Source organism: Rhincodon typus, chromosome 6 (assembly GCF_021869965.1).
Source record: "Rhincodon typus isolate 14 chromosome 6, sRhiTyp1.1, whole genome shotgun sequence".
Classification (NCBI taxonomy): Eukaryota; Metazoa; Chordata; class Chondrichthyes; order Orectolobiformes; family Rhincodontidae; genus Rhincodon; species Rhincodon typus.
In genome coordinates, this window is record NC_063337.1 from 49,634,690 (window position 1) to 49,655,939 (window position 21,250).

At 39.0% G+C, this 21,250-nt stretch overlaps 1 protein-coding gene across 1 annotated transcript in view; it reads right to left on the minus strand.

The window, feature by feature from the left end:
* Window positions 1-7,730, minus strand: part of LOC109927176 (interleukin-1 receptor-like 2) — a 26,269-nt gene extending 18,539 nt beyond the window's left edge. The window contains exons 1-2 of the mRNA XM_020527106.2: window positions 7,603-7,730; window positions 3,728-3,781 (exon numbers count right to left, since the gene is read on the minus strand). Coding sequence (XP_020382695.1) covers window positions 3,728-3,781; window positions 7,603-7,696 — 148 coding nt within the window. The 5' untranslated portion in view covers window positions 7,697-7,730. The remainder of the gene's footprint in view (window positions 1-3,727; window positions 3,782-7,602) is intronic.
* Window positions 7,731-21,250: the final 13,520 nt, after the last annotated feature.

Consider the following 21,250-nt stretch of genomic DNA (forward strand, 5'->3'; position numbering starts at 1 on the left):
GGGGGGGGGGGGGGGGGAAGTGCCGGAGATGGGTCGGACCTGGTGGAGGGCCCTGTTGACAACGGAGCTGGGGAATCCTCGGTTGAGGAAGTAGGTGGACATTTCGGAGGCTCCCTTGTCAAAGTTGGCATCATCTGAACATATGCGATGGAGACGGAGGAACTGAGAGAATGGGATGGAGTCTTTACAGGAAGTGGGGTGTGAGGATGTATAGTCCAGGTAGCTGTGGGAGTCAGTGGGTTTGTAGTGGATATTAGCGGCCAGTCTATCCCCCGAAATGGAAACAGAAATGAAAACAGAAATGTCGAGGAAGGGAAGAGAGGAGTCAGAGATAGATCAGGTGAAAGTGAGGGTGGGGTGGAAATTGGAGGCGAAATCGATGAACATTTCAAACTCCAGACGAGAGCGGGAAGCAGCACCGACGATATCATCGATGTATCGGAGTTGTGAGTTGTGGGTGGGGGCCGGAATAGGACTGGAACAAGGAATGTTCCACGTACCCCACAAAGAGACAGGCATAACTAGGGCCCATGCGGGTACCCATGGCAACCCCTTTTACCTGGAGAAAATGAGAGGAGTTGAAAGGGAAGTTGTTGAGGGTGAGGACAAGTTCGGCCAAGCAGAGGAGGGTGGTGGTGGGTGGGGATGGTTCAGGTCTTTGCTCCAGGAAGAAGCGGAAAGCCCTAAGACCCTCCTGGTGGGGAAAGGATGTGTAAAGGGATTGCACATCCATGGTAAAGAGGAAGCGGCTGGAGCCAGTAACAGAATGTGCTTTGCAGACAAAAGTAAAGGAAACTTTAACAGAAATGATGGAGATGTTATAGGGTACCTGCTTCATTGCAGAATCACTCTATATCTACAGAAGGCACCTCAGAGGCCTGTTTTAGATCTATCGGAGACAGATATATTTAATGACAACCCACTCTGCTCGTTAGAAAATGCACTCGTATTGACCAATCATTTTCCTCCTGCCCATGCTGTTAATCTGCATTAGACACACAAAGTGCTGGAGAAACTCAGCAGGTCTGGCTGCTTCTGTACAGAGAGAGAGAAACCAAGTTAACATCTTGAGTCTGCTATGGCTCTTGTACACGACAGCCACTAAACTGTATGTAAGATTGCCTTCATTTACAAGACCATAAAGTATGTACAGAATAACAGTCTGCTGCACCAGACAATTAGTACCTGGAAGGGTTAAATGACATCATGTGATTGGCTACAGCTGTTAGGATATGAAGGACTGTCCCTAAGAGGAGCTAACCAGAGATTCTAGATAGTTGTTAAAGTTCTGTGCTCGTTACTAATACTATTTGACAATGCTTCAGTAGCTGTAACGTAAACCTACTTTTACATTGAACCCAATATCCCAAGAGACAAACATGTACTTAATGTAATATAACTAGCTATTAAGTAGCATAGAATAGTATATTTATTGCTCATCATGATTAAGCATATCTCCTGCTAAAGATCATGTGGGCATCCTTCTCCACATAATAAAAACTTTTACAAAACTTGAAGATTCACATTTAATATAATTATGATTGAACAATTTAAAACACTGAACAGTAAAATCAGCTGCGACCTGCACAAAATAGAAAATTCCTCCAACAGCTTTTAAATAAATAATTTAAATAAGAGGAATAACAGCAGTTCAAAATAATGACAAAAATATTTAACTCCATGCAAATGTAAAATCACAAATCCTTCAAGCTGGGATTTGTACTGGACTATACTATCAGAATGGATTTGTTAAGGGAAAATCATATCTAGGTGACTAGAGTTTTTTGAAGAGGTACCAGGGAAAGTTGATGAGAAAGCTAGTGATGTGGTCTACATGGACTTCCAAAAGGAGCCTGATACTGCGCCACACAACAGACATGTTTGGAAAGTTACAGACCATGAAATAAAGGTAAAGTCACAATGTGGATACAAATAGATAGAGGGATAGAAACAGACAGCAACGGTTAATCAATACTTTTCAGGCCGGAAGAAGGGCTGTGGTGGAATTTTCCAAAAGTCAGTATTGGGACTTTTGCTTTACTTGAATAGAAATATAACATGTGAATGACTGAGATCCCGGTGCTCATAGGACAATTTCAAAGTTTGTAGATGACAAAGTGTGGGAGATGTGAAAATATGAGAAGCACTGTGTAGAATTTCAATAAGACATTAACAAAGTGGAGTGGGTAGATAGGTGGCAGATGAAGTTCAATGCAAAGTAGTACGAGGTAATATACTTTGGTATAAAAAGCATAGAGAGACAGTCTAAAGGGTGTGTGGGAATAGAGAGACCTGAGTGTAAATGTATATCACGAGACGGTGGAAGGACAAGTAGAAAGAACTGCTCATAAAACAGTTTCTGAGGCTTCATTTGTAGGACCGTAGAACAGAAGTTATGATGAACTCAGACAGTACATTAGATAAGCCTCAGTGGAGAATGATATATAGTTCTGGGCAATTCACTGTAAAGATGTGAATGTACTGATGAAAGTACAGAAGAAGTTTACAGGAATGATTCTAGGGATGAGATGTTCAAGATTCAGCATTAGATGATTATTTAACAGAAACTATTTGCAGGAAAATGGGGAAAAGGCAGGAACTGGCACAAAGTTAAAATGCTTGGGTTTAATGGTTTCTTTCCACACTGTAACAATTCTGTGATTCTGCAGGTTGGATATGGAGTTAAAAAGAAACACAAACAGAAACAATGTCTAGCTTTATCATACTGATACAACTTTTGTTAAAAAAAAAGTGGTACATTTCCAGAAAATGTACAAGACTCAAAAACAACCACACAGCTACAAAAATAATAATGCTAATCTGTACAAAGAGGCTAAAAACCTTATAGCAAACATCTTTGGAAGAAAGCACACTATTTAGCTTCATTCGAACACATAATTAAATGATATGTCACCTTTGGAAGATATGAATCAACCTTCCTTAGGGGTAAGAGGATTCATCCGAACCAGATAAAACAGGTTAACGGTCATCCAACTAGTTTGAGATTGGAGTAAGTGCCATTATTTTATTAGAAAAAAATCCGTTTTGAGGAGCATGAAGTTAGAACACAATGTCAGAGAATCTCGTAGTGTAGGCAGAACACTGCTCAAGCTAAGACTAAGACATAGAACCAGAAGTAGGTAATTCAGTCCATCGAGCCTGCCCAGACCCAATGAGATCATGACTGATCTGATCAACTCCATTTTCCTGCCTTTTCCTCATAAGCCTTGATTCCCGAACTGATTAAAAATCTATCTCAGCCTCGATTTTACTTAATGATCCAGTCTTCATAGCTCTCTCTGGTAGAGAATTCTACAGGTTCATTACCCTCAGAAAGGAAATTCCTCCTCAGTGTCTTAAATGGGTGACCCCTTACTCAGAGGTCATGCCATCTGGTTCTAGACTCTCCAACAAGAGGAAACAGCCTTTCCACATAAACCCTGTCAAATCAAAAGTCTTTTGTGTTTCAATAATATCACCCTGAACAGGAGCAGCCTGTTCAGCTTTCTGCAGCAACTGACAAAGTTAGCCTTCAGGGTAACTAGGAATGGGCAATAAATGCCTTCCTTACCAATTACTCATGCAACCCACAAATACATTTTAAAACAAATTATTTGAGGAATCTGATAGTTTCAAGGGCTCATTATTTGGGGCAAAGGAAGACAAGAGAGGCCAGAATCCATATAAAAGTCTGTTTTGTTGCTTTATTTTACTTGGTTTCACTTACCAATCAATGCTTCTATAGTGTTATTGGATGGATACAAAATCTGTGGAACTTGACCTATGCAGAGAAGTCAAAAGGTATAAAAATGTTTTTAAACAGTATTTATTTTCAATGCTGTTTATTGGAAATTATAAAGAACTTAAAGTCACAAAACAACTTCCATTGAAGAAATCCTGTACTAACTTACAAAAATTATATTTTTTACTGATCAGAAATATACCTTAAAATAAATTCTATGGAAGAATAGGCAAGACAAGATAATCCAGGACTCTGAATTGATTCCTATAGATTGGCACAGCAACAGACTCCATCCAACTTAATTATACAGAACTTCCAAACACCATCTTATCAAACTTTACAAAATGAATAGAATGCTTTTAAGTATTAACTTTATTCCTTGGTGGTGCACATACTTGGATTTAACTGCAAAAGTATAAGCAAAAGAAAATTACCAGCCAAGATTATCATGCATTTAAAAGGTATTTGACTTTAAGTGATACATATTATTCTAATCTTTTGTTTATTCCTGGTCTGGCTACATCTGAAATACTGTTTTTTCCAGCCCTTTGAGGCTTCATTCATTCATTCATTCATTCATGGATGAGGGCGTCGCTGGCTAGGCCAGCATTTTTTGCCCATCCCTAATTGCCCAGAGGGCAGTTAAGAGTCAACCACATTGCTGTGGGTCTGGAGTCACATGCAGGCCAGACCAGGTAAGGACGGCACTTTCCTTCTCGAAAGGGAAATTAGTTCAAAACTTTTTCAACAACGAGCAAACTGTCCAGCAAGGACATTGGACCCATTTAGCTCATGTGCAACCTGTCCAGTTTGTATAGATCACACTTACCCCAGAAGCTATCCCAATGATCCAAAAATCTAAAGCCCTCCCCTTCCACATCTTTCCTTTAGCTACATGTTCATTTGACCTATATTTATACTCCTATATTCATGAATGTGTGGCCCTAGAAATAATCCAGACATTAGTGAACCAAATTGTTTTTTCCTGACAGTCGATAATGGATTCATGGTTATCATTAGACTTTTAATTCCAGATTTTTTTTTTTTTTTTAAATTGAACTCAAATTCCATCATCTGCTGTGGTGGGATTCAAACCCGGGTCCCCAAAACATTAACTGGGTCTCTGGGTTAACGGTCCAGTGACTGCCTTCCCATCTCTTGGCTGAGAGATAGGAAGGCATGCAAAATGGTACAGGAAGATGATGGGTGGCATATCTGTTTTCTAACCACTGGCATTCTTGCGAGGAGCAGGAAAAGTTAGAGACTAAACACTTGCCTAGAACCCAATGGAGCCAAGTAGGCTATCAGCAGCCTCTTTGAACGTTTTACGAGTGCTTAGGCCATGAGGGAAATCTACCAGGTAAACTCTGATAACGTCTCAGTGGGTTCTAGGTGTGTGCTCCCTTTCTGGTCATTCCTTGGTCCATAGAGAACGACTTTCCCTCCACCACCAACCCCATTCCCATCAATGCAATGGTGCCATCTCCTCTCGGCAACATAAACAGGAAATAATGTGACATTTCAGATTTAAGCAATGAACTATTACTAATGGTTGAGCAGAAAGCCATATTTTTAAAATGTTCTTCTTAAATTGTATCCAGAGCTTTCATGTAACTGTTCACAATTTATTGAATGAAAAATACTAGCATATGGATGAGGGGATGGCACACAATGATGAAACATCTGGATAAATATTATTTGTCAACACAACTCTAATGGGAGTACATGTAGTAGGAGGAACAGTGTTTGCTCAATGTGGAAGTATTTACAGATGAAGCAAACAGTGATCTGAATTCTGAACTTAAACTAAAAACTACAGGGATATTTTGTCAGTGGTAGGGAAACTATTGGAGAAGATTCTAAGGGACAAGATTTACTCACATTTGGAAAAATATGAATTTATTAGCTTCAGGCAGCATGGCTTTGTGTGGGGAAGGTTGTGTCTCACAATTATGATTTCAGTTTTTTTTTTATTAAGTGTCAAAGATGATAGACGAGGGCAGAGCAGTAGATGTTTTCTACATGGATTTTAGCAAGGTCTTAGACAAGGTCCCTCATGACAGGCTGATTAAAAGGTGAAGTCACATGGGATCTGCAGTGAGGTGGTAAGATGGATACAGAATTGGCTTAGTCATAGACGACAGAGCAGTGGTGAAAGGTTGTTTTTTCTGACTGGAGATCTGTGACGAATGGTGTTCTGCACGGATCAGTGCTGGGACTCTTGTTTGTAATATGTAAATGATTTGGTGGAGAATGTAGGTGGTCTGATCAGTATGTTTGCAGATGACACAAAGATTGGGGGAGCTACAGATAGTGAGGAGGATTGCTAGAGGATACAGGAGAATATAGATAAGCTGGAGGCTTGGGCGGTGAAATGGCAGATGGAATTGAATCCAGACAAATGTGAGGTGATGCATTTTGGAAGATCTAATGGACGAGGGAAAATACAGTAAATGGTAGAAACCTCAGCAGCATCAAAATACAGAGGGATCTAGGTGTATGGCTCCACAGTGCCCTGAAAGTGGCAACCCAAGTGGATAAAGTGGTCAAGAAGACATACGGCATGCTTGCCTTTGTAGGTTGGGGCAGAGAGTATGGAAACTGGCAAGTCATCTGTTTTGAACTTTAGTTAGGGCACATATAGAATGTTACATACAGTTCTGGTTGCCACACTACCATGAGGATGTGAAGGCTTTGGAGAGGATACAGAAAATGATTTACCAGGATGTTGCCTGGTTTGGAGAGTATTAGATATGAGGAGGGATTGGACAAACATGGTTGGTATTCACTTGACTGTCAAAGGATGAGGGGCAACCTGATCGAAGTTTACAAAATTATGAGAGGCCTGGATAGAATGGGTAGTTGGGAGTCTTTTCCTTCAGGCTAGAAATGTCAATTAGGGTATATGGGTTTAAGCTAAAAAGGGGTAAGTTTAAAGGAGATATGAGAAGCAAGTTTCTTTTTTACACACAGGATGATAGTGCCTGGAATGGAATACCACAGGTTTTGGAGGAGGCAGACATAATAGCAACATTCAAGAGACAAATGACACAAAAAGAATGAATAGGCAGGGAATAGAGGGATTTGGACCCCATAGAGGTAAAAGATTTTTAGTTTAGAAAGACACCGTGAGTCAGCACAGTCTTGGTGAGCAGAAAGGCCTGTTCCTTGTTTTTTATTTATTTCATTCTTTGTTCTATATTACAACTAACTTGATTAACATCCAAATAGGTGTCATTTAAACATGGTAGTATCAAACATTATACCGAGGAGTATGTTCCGTTTATCCAACCATAAAATTTTGTTATGTGCCAGCTGTAGCAAAACTGCCATTTATGACTGGAGGGAGTGATTAAGATAAAACTCTACTAAATGTTAGAAGGATCTGATACTTGCCCCAACTCTTTACCAACTCAGTGCCACGTTCAGAGCTGCTTTTACGGAAACCCACATGCTACTCAGTTGCCTATATCCTACATTATTAAGTTCAATCAAACAAAAAAGCTATCATTTCACATCCAACCTTGACTGAGAAATTTCTGATTGCTCCAAACGCTAATATGCTAGCATTAATTCCACAGTTTCATATAAAATAACATTTCCCATTTCTGAAAGATTCCGTTTGAAAATATTTCGAAGTTATTTGTACCCATAAGATTTTTCATTGTTTATTGGCACATTTTTTCAATTCAGGTATTTCTACAGATTATAGCAAAACTTTTGACATTCAGAATGGTTACAAATACAGATATTGAAATTCATAATGAAACCTGTGCCTTCCCTTTCATAAAGAGTTATAATTAACTGACAGAGCTAATGTATCCTTTTAAAAACAAACTGTATCTGCTCTCATTTCTTACCTGAGGTGTTACTGTCCTGCATGGACAGAGTGGAAACCTTACAGCTGCTGATGGATTTACAGATGAAGATAAACACAACCAATGACACAGTCATCCTGCAGCTCTAACAAAATTATACTTAATAGATTCCTTTGTTTTCGCTTCAGACAGTTCTCGTGTTGAATAGAGTTAAAACGAGTACTTCCGTGAAGGACATAGAGGAAGTAAAGCAATGATTATATATTTTAGTTAATTCAGCACAACTACATCAATTTTGCAAAAGACAAATCACATCAGTCTCAATGGTTGCTTTTAAGCTGCTAATTACAGAGGCTGAAAATTATTATTTTACAAATCTACAATTTTAACTTTTGTCACAGAAAGCAGATTTTGTAAGCCCAATCTGAGAATATGAAGGAGCAAATTACTGCAGATGCTGGAATCTGAACTGAAAACACAAAATGCTTCACTTCAGCTGTGATGAAGAGTCATCTAGACTCGAAATGTTAGCTTGTTTTCTCTCCATGGATGCTGCCTGACCCGCTGTGATTTCCAGCATTTTTTTTTGTTTTCATTCTAAGAATATGTTCAGATGCAATTTTACACTAATGGAGTTGGTAAGTTGAATTCAAATGCACTTTTGATTCCTTTCAAACATACAATTTTTAGAAGCAAACTCTCTCAACAAATGTAATATACAGAATATTTGATTCAAGCCTACCCACTTGGTATCAAGTCTTACAAACACTGACATTCCCTTCAACTCCATGTCAGTAAACTTTCTATGGTTTATCTTAGCACATCAGCAGCAATTTCATGAACTTTTAACAGATGATGAGCAGCAATTCTTTTCTACTTAGCCTCTAGCTATTATGCTAATCCACAAATTAATGGCTTATTATACAAGCAATGAAGCAACTAACATTCCCAATTGTCTTTCAGCTTCCTCTTATCCCAATCAGGTAATATTACAATTCTTTTTGTTTTACTACCACATGAAACATCTAGTATTTCAGCACGTTAGCTGCCATTAAAGAGGAAACTAGTTGAAGTATATTTGAATTGAGGGAAAGGCAGGACAAACCAATCCAGATCTCCCCAGAGTATGAGTGTCTATTATGAGATTATGATGAGGTAGAAAAATGGTACTTATCACATTTCAGATGGATAATACAATTGAGAATCAGGCTCAATATAAAGGATTCAAAGGGGAATTGAAAAAGCAAAAAAAAAATGCAAAGGCTATCAGATCCGTCTGGCAGTTATCATAAAATGAAATACACAGGTGTGGGGCCACTTAGCAACCAAAAACAGGATTTTCAAAATGATGAGTAGTCTGGTAGGGTGGTAAGGGAGAAGCTGATCAAATTGGTGGATAGAAGAAGGAGAAAAGTTTTTTTTTTCCCCAAACAGCATGCCTGAGGTACTAAATGAATACTTTGTATCTGTTTTTACCAGGTCATGGTGAAATAGAAGGTAATACAGGCATGCTGCGGACTTAAAATTGACAAGGAGTTGGAACTTGATAGGCTGTCTGAATTTAAAAGTGATAAGGCACTAGGACATGATGCATCCAATGTACTAATGGAAGTGAAAGTGGAAATTGTAGATACTGAAACTAATTTTCCAATCCTCTTTAGATATAATGATGTTGCCAGAGGACTGGAGAGTTGTTCATACTACACTTGTATAGAGTACGGAAGCAGACCCTTCGGTCCAACGCATCAGCGCGAACTGGACATCCCAATCTTACTTAGTCCGACTTCCTGGCATGTGGCCCATATCCCTCTAAACCCTTCCTATTCATATACCCATCCAGATGCCTTTTAAATGTTGTAATTGAACCAGCCTCCACTACTTCCTCTGGCATCTCATTCCATACATGCACCAGCCTCTGCATGAAAAAGTTACTCCACAGGTCCTTTTTTAAATCTTTCCCCTCTCACCTTAAACCTATGCCCTTGAGGTTTGGACTTCCCCACCTTAGGAAAAAGACCTTGGCTGTACACCCTAACCGTACCCCTCATGATTTTATGAACCTCTAGAAAGTCACTCCCAGGGAATAAAGCCCCAGCCTATTCGACCTTGCCCCATAACGCAAACCCTTCAATCCTGACAACGTCCTTGTAAAGCTTTGCTGCACCCTCTCAAATTTAACAACATCCTTTCTATAGAAGGGTGGCTTAAATTGTATGCAGTATTGAAAAGTGGCCTCACCAACATCCTGTACTCGATATTCTGACCAATGAAGACAACCATTCCAAATGCCTTCTTCACTGTCCTGTCTACCCATGACTCCACTTTCAAGAAACTGTGCACCTGTACCCCTAGGTCTCTCGGTTTGGCGATACACCCGAGGGCCCCACCGTTCTTTGTGCAAGTCCTGTCCTGGTTTGCTTTACCAAAATGCAACACCTCATATTTAACTAAATTAAAATCCATCTGCCACTCCTCAGCCCATTAGCCCATCTGATCAAGGTCTCATTGTACTCAGAGATTATCTTCTTCACTGTCCACTGCACCACCTATTTTGGTGTCATCTGCAAACTTACTAACCATTCCTCTGTATATTCACATCCAAATCATTTCTAAAACTGATGAAAAGCAGTGGACCCAGCGCCAAGCCTAACGGCACATCACTTGTCACAGGCCTCCAGTCGAACAAGCAGCCCTCTACCACTACTCTCTATCTCATCTTCAAGCCAAATTTGTATCCAATTAGCTAGCTCTCCCTGGATCCCACATGATCTAAACTTACTCACCAGTCGACCGTGTGGAACTTTGTCGAACGTTTTGCTGAAGTTCATGCAGACAACTTAAAAAAAAAAAATGCACAAAAGAAGTAAACAGTAAGTACAAGCCCGTTTAACCTCAGTGGTAGGGAAGCATTTTAGAAACGACATTCAGATGAAAATTAATAGCCACTTGGGCAAATGCTACTTAATTAAGGAAAAAGTGCCTGGATTTGTTAAGGGTATATTTAGCTAACCCATTCTTTTCTGATAAGGTATTGAGAGTAGATAAGGGTGTGTACATGGACTTCCAAGAGGTTTTTGATAAAGTGCTGCCTGACAGGTTTGAGAGAAGTGCTCATGGAATAAAAGGATAGTAGTAATGCGCGTATCAAATTAGCCAGAGTGAGAGTGATTGCTATTCAATAATTCACTTTTGGATGGGATTATGACTTACTGTGGTGCTCCCCAGGGGTGGGGCTGAAAGTCCTCTACTTGATTTATCTGTAATATATTTTATACACTTTGTTGTACTGCTTCAGAATTTGCAGATGCCAAAAAACTTCCAAATATTGTGAATTACGAGGAAGATCTTATAGACCTTCAAAAAGGACACAAGCAGTTTAGCAGAATGGGCAGACGTGTGTCAGATTAAATTTGATGTTTCCAGAGACAGGGACTGTCAGTTACAGCAATAAACTGATAGAAGCCAGGACTGTTCTCTTTGGAGATCAGAAGGCTAAGACAAATGATGGCAATGTTCAAAAATCATGTGTGGTCTGGCACGGTGGAGGGAAAGAGACTAATTATATTGGTGGAAGGATTGAGAATCATATGTCACCCATTTAAAATAATTATCAAAATAGGTAATGGTAACATGAGGAGAACCTTTTCTTTCAGTGCAGTGAGTGGTTAGAATCAGAAATGCACTGAGTGTGTGGTGAAAGCAAATTCAATTCTGGCATTCAAAGGGTCATTACGCAAAAAAGAAAAACTTGTAGGGTCAGGATGATAAGACAAAAACGAGTGAAATAAGTTGTCACCAAATGCTAATAAGAATTGCTCTTGCAAACAGCAAGCGCAGACACAACAGAAAATGCAACAGATTATGCAAGAAACATGTACAGAACGTGAAAGAAGACTACATTCTTCTGAATTAGTGGAGGTAAAACCTCAGCTCTTTGCTGTGGAGAGAAAAGAAATAAACTTCAAGAAAGGAAACAGGATGAAATGCTAACTCTGTATCATCATTCTAATGAAAAGATTGCTGGTTTACAGAAAGATCTGGAGCAACCCTTATATAAAATAGATTAGGTTCAGCAAGAACAGCTACTGAAACATCATTCTGAGTTCAAAGCAATGCTGGAAAAAATACAAACCTATAAAACAGATGGAGAAAGAACTGCAAAATCAGTCAAGACAATCCTTTCAGAAGTGCATTGCTGCAGTGACGTTTTAGTGAAAGAGCTCAGGCCAGACATAGCAGAAACCAAATAACCATTGAAGCAGCAGGAAGAGGACCAGGTTTGTAAGAAAACAAAAAGCAAAACTTGTTCAGACGATGGACAGTTCAGAGAGGAGATTAAGATGATGATACACTGGACCAACCTTGATAAAATTAGAAGAATCCAGATTGTTAACCAAAATCTTCAAAATAATCTGTATGCTTTGAAGGAAAACAATGAATGCTAAGAATGATTTGAACCATTTGAAACAGTTCACTGAATGATGGTCAGTGGCTAATCTGGAATAATTCTTGGCTATAGCACAACAGTATAACCAAATTCGGGAGAAACAACTGCAGTTCATGAATGAAAGGCTTGGCAACATATTGAGAAAAAAATCACCATCGTAAGATCTGGATATATCGTTAAATTGCCAAATGGTACGGAGATTTAAGGTTCACATTACTGTCAGTAGTTAATCTTTCCTTTGTAAAAGGGAATATTGAATGTGTACCTTCCACTGAAAAGAGTTTGCCTTTAAGAACATTATATGCTGAGTGTATACAACGTTGTGGCTCTGCCTGGCAATTAGTCTTCTTTGGGTTCACAGAAATCAGTTGGGTTTCCTGCAATGTCAGCTTCATAACTTGAAACATGGTTTACTGTCTTACATAAACTAACCTACAGAGTTAATTAATCCTTAAAGAACAATTGATCATTAGACAATTATCATTACACCTACAAAGGCTTACTTATATGCACTAAATAAACCATGGCTGGTGTTTGGAGGGCCCTTGTTCATTGAACTGTTCCATTAAAAAATTGCAGACAAAATGGAACAATCTGATTGAACTACTAAATTTGAAGGATATGGGACCTAAACTTTTTTAATTGTGTTTTTGTTCATGTTTACACCCAGGAGTGCAGGTCAATAAAGGCAAAATGATGTTTCTCCATTTCAAAAAGTATTTAGAAGACCATAAATCAGTCTGTTTAGTTGAGTACCGTAACATAAGCCTTACTGTAGAAAGCTGTAAGTTCACTGATAATCAGTATTTTGTAACTTCTTTTGCTTTAACTTATGCTTTAAGACAGTAATGTTACAGTCTGGACCATCTCTGGTCTGTGGGTGCCTGCATCCACACTGCTCCTCATCACCAAGTAAGGCCCTTTACTCCTTATGTACTGTCATAGCTTTTTGTCTATATTGTATAAAGCAGTTCTCAAATACAGATCTCTAGTGTCAAGTCTCAGCCATAGTCCTAACATGATCATTCTCGACTGATGACTTCTCTGTTACCGACATCCAAGACTGTGATCAGTTATACCATCATGACTTACATGAATCTCCTAATATCACATTTACAGGTGGACTCATTATCTATATGAGACATTTGGGAACATTTACTCAGGTAATGTATAAATATCATGCCTTCCGCATCTTGCATTCATCTCTATTATACTTGGATGTATGTAAATACATACATTGCATGATCACAGAGTCAGAGGAGTGGTGAGAGTGTCCAAGGTAGTATCAGTTTTATCATTAACGAGTATAACAGCAGGTTTTAATTCCTCTTGGTTATCCTGGCTAAGTATTCAGTTATATTGGAACCATTTGAAGTTTAAACTCCCCAGGCAATTATTGCATAGCAGTGAGTTGAGATTTCTGACGAGTCCCAACATGCATCTTTAATTTAATGTACTTCTTGTCACAGATATTCCAAAGACATTAAGATCTGGGTCTAATATGTCACCTAAAGTCATGTAAAAATGGGATTTAAAAAAAAAATGTTGTTATTATCGTTCATTTTACTTTTGCATTAAAAATATAGCTGTATTTAATTCTGGCAACCTTGTGGAATTTTGTACTGATCTCTGCTATGCATTTTTAAAAAAATTCATTCATGAAATGAAGACATCACTGGCTAGGCAGCATTTATTGCCTATCCCTAATTGCCCACAGGGCATTAAAAGAGATAACCACATTATTGGAGTCACATGTGGGCCAGACCAGGTAAGGATGGCAGTTTCCTTCCCTAAAGGACATTAGTGAACCAGATGGGTTTTTCCAACAACTGGCAATGGATTCATGGTCAGCATTACACTCTTAATTCCAGGTTTTTATTAAATTCAAATTCTACCATCTGCTGCAGCAGGGTTCAAACCTGGATCCCCAGAATATTACCTGGGTCTCTGGATTAACGGACCAGCCAACAGACCATAATATCATCAGGCCATCAACCCCGCCTAAATTAGGGTATACGGAAACTAAAGAAGCATGGGAGCTGCAATAGAACCTGTGCATACACACAAGAACATTTCTCATTGGCTCCTTTGGATTGATAAAATTTTGACCTACTTGAGCAGTAATAACTAATTCTCTAATATGTTGAAGAGTAACAACATGCATCATAAAACCCATTCTTACTACCAGTTAATAATTACATTCACAACTCTATTGTAAATTGGTAGATAGGACAGTTTGAGTTAAAGATTGGTAGTAACAGAAGTGCAGGTACCATCTGCCAATCCACATTCAGTTTTGTACAGTTTTACCACATCATTTCATTCTCTGTTAGCAAGACTCAAGAAATCAATGGACCTTCAACTGATAAGAGATATCTCCAATGCCTTCTACTTTCCAGGCAACACTGTCATCCTACCCACTCCTGATGTGCACAGCATTCTACTACCCTATCGACTTCTTATTGACTTACAGCTTAATAAATCTTCAGTGCACATCTGCAGTCTCATTCTTGAGAGGTTGAGGCTGAATGATGATACATTCCACAGAAGCTCGAGGAAGTTCAAATTTGCCCTGCCCTCTCTAATGGTAAGCATTTAGCTCCCTGGGTGGGGAGTAACAGGCGCAGGGTACAGCACCCTCTCCCACCGAAGCAAATAGGAAGAGGACAGAAGGACTGAGTGTCAAGTTCACCTGATTAAAAGGCTCAGTTCAATGGGACTTTGTCCTAATTGGATTATAGGTTGTCAAGACGTTCCAGTCCTCATTTATTGCCGATGGCCCTTTAAACCCCTATGCCTACATATGATCCTTCCATGTCCATTCACTCAATATACACTTTACACAAAACCAATTAGACGTTCAAGAACGAAAACAGAAGTTGCTGGAAATGCTCAGCCAGTCTGGCAGCATCTGTGAAGAAAAAAAATCAGAGTTAACGTTTTGGGTCCAGTGATGCTTCCTCAGAACTGTCAATTATACCAGAACTGAGGAAGGGTCACCAGACCCGAAACGTTAACTCTGATTTTTTTTCTTCACAGATGCTGCCAGACCTGCTGAGCTTCTTCAGAAACTTCTGTTTTTGTTCCTGATTTACAGCATCCACTGTTCTTCCTGTAGACATTCATGAACAATAGAAAATGTGGAACCGCTCAGGAAAAATACTTTTGTTCACAAATCTTCATTTGGAAAAAAAAATAACACTTTTACAAAAGGTTGTTGAAGTAGCAATTGAAAACACAAGTATCAATAACAGAGGTTTCAAACACTTCAAACTTCTTAATCTTCTGAAAATAAACCTGCAGACATTGACAAAAGGGATCAGACAAAGAATTTATTATAATCACTTATTAATGTCAATCAACCAAATCACAGTTGTCTCTAGCTATGAAAACAGAAGTCTGCTGAGGAAACCCTTTTAGCCTGGTTTCTCAGCCAACTATGCATAACAGTGTATATTGAGTGAATAGGGATGGATGTATTGTGAGTTGGTATAAAAGGTATGAGGAGTTGTAGGTAGATGTGCTGAAATGAGTTGGCATGAGGGCTATAAAGGGTAAGTGGTTGGATGGGAGGACAGGAGCTGGCATGTAGGAACAAGGGGCCAATGGGTTGAGTGGAAGAGCACGAGGGGGCATACCTTTCAAACTTACTTTTTGAAAGGAGCGCAACTCTCTGAAGGTCTGTGAACCATGAGCCATCCCAGAAGCTGGTCCAACACCATAAAAACAGAGGGACAAGAGCTGATGACCCTCAATGCGGAACACTTATTACACCATCTTTATCCAGTCGCAATGAAAAATTAGGCACTGTGAATGGTTATGGGAATCCAGAAATATAATTCCACCCGCCCTTCTTTTAAAATGGCTCTGAGCTATCTCTAACTTGGGAAAATTCAGGCCCTAAGATTGAGAATTAATTTTGTAATTTGAGAATAACCTGAACTAAACCTCTCACAGCCTTCATTAAAAGTTTTAAGGCTAGGTGCTAACTATTAAAATATAGTGCACCATTTACTGAGTACAACTGAAATTTTGAAATGGCTGCAGCATTCTCCCTTGTTAGGGTTAATAATTAACTTATGATGGCTTCATAGTTAATATTTTTTATGGACTTGAGTTTGAAAGATTGATGTTAAAGAAAGGATGGCAGAACTTCTTTACAAAGCACTTATTCAAAACCATATATATCCAGGTAATTGATGATCTTTGTTAACTGAACTCATTTCATGGAAAATAACCAATTGCTTTTATGACTGGATCTTCTGGATATTTTATTTGGACAATGTTTGGCTTGGAAATGGATTTAAATTTCAGTTGGGGAAGATTGCTGGAAGAACGAAGTTGCATACAGAACCAGACTCCTTCAGATCTCGGGAGTCATGAACAGCAAACATCAGCAAATATTCCCATATTAGACATTATGGTGGAGGGAAGGGTACTGATGAAGCAGCCGAAGATGGTTGAGCCTAGGTCACAACCTGAGGAACTCCTGTAGTGATATCCATCAACCATAACCATCTTCCTTCGTGTTAGCTATGATTCCAAAAGGAAGAGAGACAGCCTTCGCCAATTCCCAGTGATTAGAGTTTTGCTAAGGTTTTTTATAGGTCAAATTCTGCCAAATGTTGCCTTAACACCCAGGGTAGTAATTCTTACCTCAACAATAGAGTTTAGCTCTTTTGTCCATGTTTGGACTAAAGCTGTAGTGAGGTCAGGAATTGTGTGGCCCTGGTAGAATCCAAACTAAGTCAGCAAGCAGGTTATTTTTTGCAGTGCCTCTTCACAGAGAGAGTCGACTGATGGGGTAGTAATTGGCCATGTTGGATTGGTGCTATTTTTTGCGAACAGGACATTCTTGCAAAATTTTCCACATTGCTGGGCGGATGAGACACAATACTAAAGGGCGCACCAAGGTCGAGAGCAACAGATTTCAGAATGTCAGAATTGTCAGAATGTTGTCACAGCCCTCTGTTGTGTGGTTTAAAGGACATGTTTTCTCCAAAGACAGTATTCAGTCAACATAGATTTTCGTTGCTTGTTACACTGTTTAAATGTAAAATATAGTGTCATTCCTCAGCTACTAACTGAGAATTCGAAATCTTTTCAACCGCTATTGATTTCCACAGGGATCACAATGACAAAGACACAAAAGACAGTTTCAGCAGCAAATGAGTTGAGACAGAGACGATGAGTAGTGTGATCATGTGTTTCCACCTCCATCTTAGTGACAGTGCCACTATGTCATCAGAAGCTCATCTTAGGTCAAAAGACATGAAGGTTGTGAATATCTGATTTGCATCACAGGCAATTATCCAGAAGAAGGATGGAGTCTGTAGCAAGAGAATTGTATTTGGAGCAGGAACGGAAGTGTGTGCTGGTCGTCACAAAATTTAATTGGAGGGTGCTTCTGCTCATCTTGTCAGGTATGTCAATTAAATAGTCTGATATGTTGGCAACAATGGAGAAGTCAAGGGATGAGGTCTAGCTAAGTGACATTTAGCAAACATTGGAATCTAAAGCTGTGATTTTAGACGATGTTGCTGAGGGACATCACATGCAAGAGAAATAAAAGCGAATTGAGGACATATGGAGACACAGCAAGAAATCACATGGAAGCCAGAGAAGAAGTCACTGCCATTGAGGTGGTGGTGGTGGTGGTGGTGGTGGGGGGGGGGGGAACAGAAAATCTTGCTACAAAAGCAATCTGTGCACACACTGATGACAGGTCATATAGAACAGCACAGAACAGGCCCTTCAGCCCATCGAGTTTGCACCAACCTGCTTACACCGATCCCACTTTCCAGCACTTGGCCCATAGCCTTGAATGTTCTGACATTTCAAGTGCTCATCCATGTACAAGCTGGAGATTTCCTGCCTCAACCAACCTCACAGACAGGGCACCACCCTCTAGGTGAGAAGTTTTTTCTTCAAATCCCCTCTAAATCTCCTGCATTTCACCTTAAAATCATGCCTCCTGATTATTTATCCATTGACAAAGGTGAACAACCGCTTTCTACTCACCCTGCCCATGGCCTTCAGTCTTATACACCTCTATCAGCTTCCCCTCAGTCTTCTCTGCTCTAAACAGAACAATCAGAGGCTGTCCAGCCTCTTCTCACAGCTAAACTGCTCCATCCCTGGCAACATCCTGGTGAATCCCCTCTGCACCCCCGCCAGTGCAATCACATCTTGCTTTATTAGTTGCAGAGCATTTGCAAGCACAATTTAAAAAGCCAAAAGAAATTTTCACTTCCTAAAAAGATGGATGAAGCAAAGACAAGAATACATTTTAACCAATAAGAGAAGCTTTAAAACAAAAGTAAACTGTTAGAAAAGCTCAGCACATCTTGCAGCACCTGTGGAGAGAGAAAAAGAATTAAACTTCCAATTCCAATACGACTCCTCTTCATCAGAACTCAAGTGAAGGTTCACAGTTTTATTTCAAACACAAAGACTGCAATACTTGTCAAAAGTGACATCACCAAAGTTCCCCATGAGTTTAAATTTCAGCATTTAAATACAGGATCCAGAATTCCATTTGCTAAACTTTAAGAAGTACGGCACTACTGCTAAAAGTTTCAGAAAAATTAAATTTTGTATAATGAACATGGAGGGTGCATATTGATTAGGGATTAAAGTGCTTCTAAGTCAACACAAACAAGCAAAATTCAATCAGGTTGCATTGTCTAAAAAGTATAATATATATTTTAAAGGTTAGAAATACACACATTTGTACAATATTTACATATATTTGAAGTATACATTTCTCATTCAATTCAGTAACAAGAATGTAAGAAAACCTAAACAAATTCACAATTTAATCATTAACCTGAGAATATTTCCAATTTTCCATCCTGTCCTCTCTCTCCTGGCTGTTGCTGTGGTGTCCTAGATATGTTGTTCATGTGAACATTCTTCTGGTGAGAGTTTGGACACAGAGTCAGCAAATTATTTGATTATGGAAAGCATCAGATACAAGGCCATTACATATCCAACATGAACAGATAGGTACTTCCCAGTGAAATAATGATGAGAATTGAGGGCAGCAAATAATTTTCATCTCTATTTTCCCAAGAAACAGGTTAATTCTAGTATCTTTTCAATCCTGAGATTAACTATTTAATTTCTAAGAAAAGAGGCACAACAATCATTTTTATTTCAACTCTAAAAAATCTGGTAACCTTAAAACTCGTAACAATACAGACAATCAAGCGTTGAAATGCATTCAGAATATACCATAATTTGGAATTTTGGATAAATGCATTGATGCATCAGGAGATATCAGGAAAAAAATAAAAGGAATGGGGTAAGACATCTATATCAAAACAAGATAAGGAAAATCCCTTCTCAAATGAAATCAAGGAACTGCATATTCATTATTCTGACATCAATAAAGGCAAATTAATTGATTTATCAGAATAACAGCATGGTCCAGTTAATAACTCCTTCCTTATTATTTCTAACCTCTATTAGCCTGATCCAGAAAATAAATTTGCATTTATATAGTATTTCATGGCCTAAGTATGTCCCAAACTGTTTTACAGCTGAAGATGCATTTTAAGTATACTCAGTACTGTAAGGTTCAGAAAAAAGACAGCCAATATCAGAATTAGCAAGCTCCTATTAAAAACAATATTCTAATACCTAGACAATGTGTGTTTAGTAACAAGCTGAAAGGAAGCTAATTTGGCCAAATTTCCAAAGGATACTAAATTAGGGTAACAATTATAATCTGATTCAGTATCCAAACAATTAAACACCTAGACAAAAGTTGCAACTGGGCAGAAATGTTATAGGTGACATTTAGAAACAAATTAAAAAGATGTTACACAAAGATAAACATGAACATGAACAATCTACTAATTTGGATGATGCTAAAAAGAGAAATAGGATGAGTGTTAACCATAGCTTAGCCAAAAACCTATGGTTGTTGCAAGATAGCTCTAGACATCGCATTTATTCTTGGTAAAAAAAAGGAAATCCAGATTGCAACTTTTAATCAGATGCAAGATGTGCAAAATCTGATCAGTCATCTGATGTGCACCGCATCTGATTAAAATCTTCGCAAAACATACAACTTACTACAGTATAGTTGTACCTTAGAGATGAAAGTGAAAACAGCAGACAGCCCAAAACAGTTCACAGAGGGTTAATCAGATGAAAACTGGCATTGATCCAAAAAATCCAAGGTGATTTACTCTCCTAAGAAGTGGATTTTATGGAGTATGTTAACTAACGAGAGACATGGAGAGGCTAGGAGCAGCAGGTATGTAAAAGCAGTAGGCAAGGCCTCAGTTGCCTGTGCGCGCGCACACGTATACGTACACATAGGGGTTGGGCTGTGTGAACATATATTACACACATCAATTTTTGCAACACAGGGGGCATTTTGGTGAATGAATCTTGGAAGAGGTACAGAGATAGGAAAAATTAAAGCCATAATAATTTAAACAGAAGGATGAAAATGTTGCCTACATAGGTTTGGCTGCCAGGAATAAAGCAAGTTCAACAAGGACAGGAGTGATGTATAAGGGGATAAGGTAAAGTTTTGGATAAGGTGTACATTATAAAAGTGCAGATAATGGGATGTTGGGCACAAAAGCATTAGTCAAACAGAGATGACATTGACAGTGATGTGAGTTTCAGGACTGATGGTGGGCTGTTATGTAAATAGAAGAGACAATCATTACAATGGAGAGGGGATGGAATCAGAATCTAATTGAGGTCAAACAAGATGCCAAATTGGTGAATTGTCTGGTTCCTCCTGTGATGATAGCTGATGAGTAGGAAAATAGTGGAAACTACTTAATACATGACAATTAGGTCAAAAAAATAGAAGTGGATGCTGTCAACATATATTTGGAAGCTGGACCCATTACCTCCAGATGACTAGTTAGACCACATCTACAGTATTGTATGCAGTTCTTGAATCCACTTTATAGGAGGGATATGATTGCACTGGACAGGGTGCAGAGGAGATTTACCAGGATGTTGCCTGGGGCTGGAGAGTTTTAGTTATGAAGAGAGATTGGATAGACTTGGTTCGTTTTCCATGGAGCATAGGAGACTGAGGGGGTCATGAGTGAGATGTATAAAATTGAGGGACAAGGTAGATGGGAAAAAAACCTTTACCCTTGGTGGAGGGATTGATGACAAGAGGCTATAGATTTAAGGCAAGGATCAGGAGGTTTAGAGGGGATGTGAGGAAATATTTTCTCACCCAGATGGTAGTAGAAATCTGGA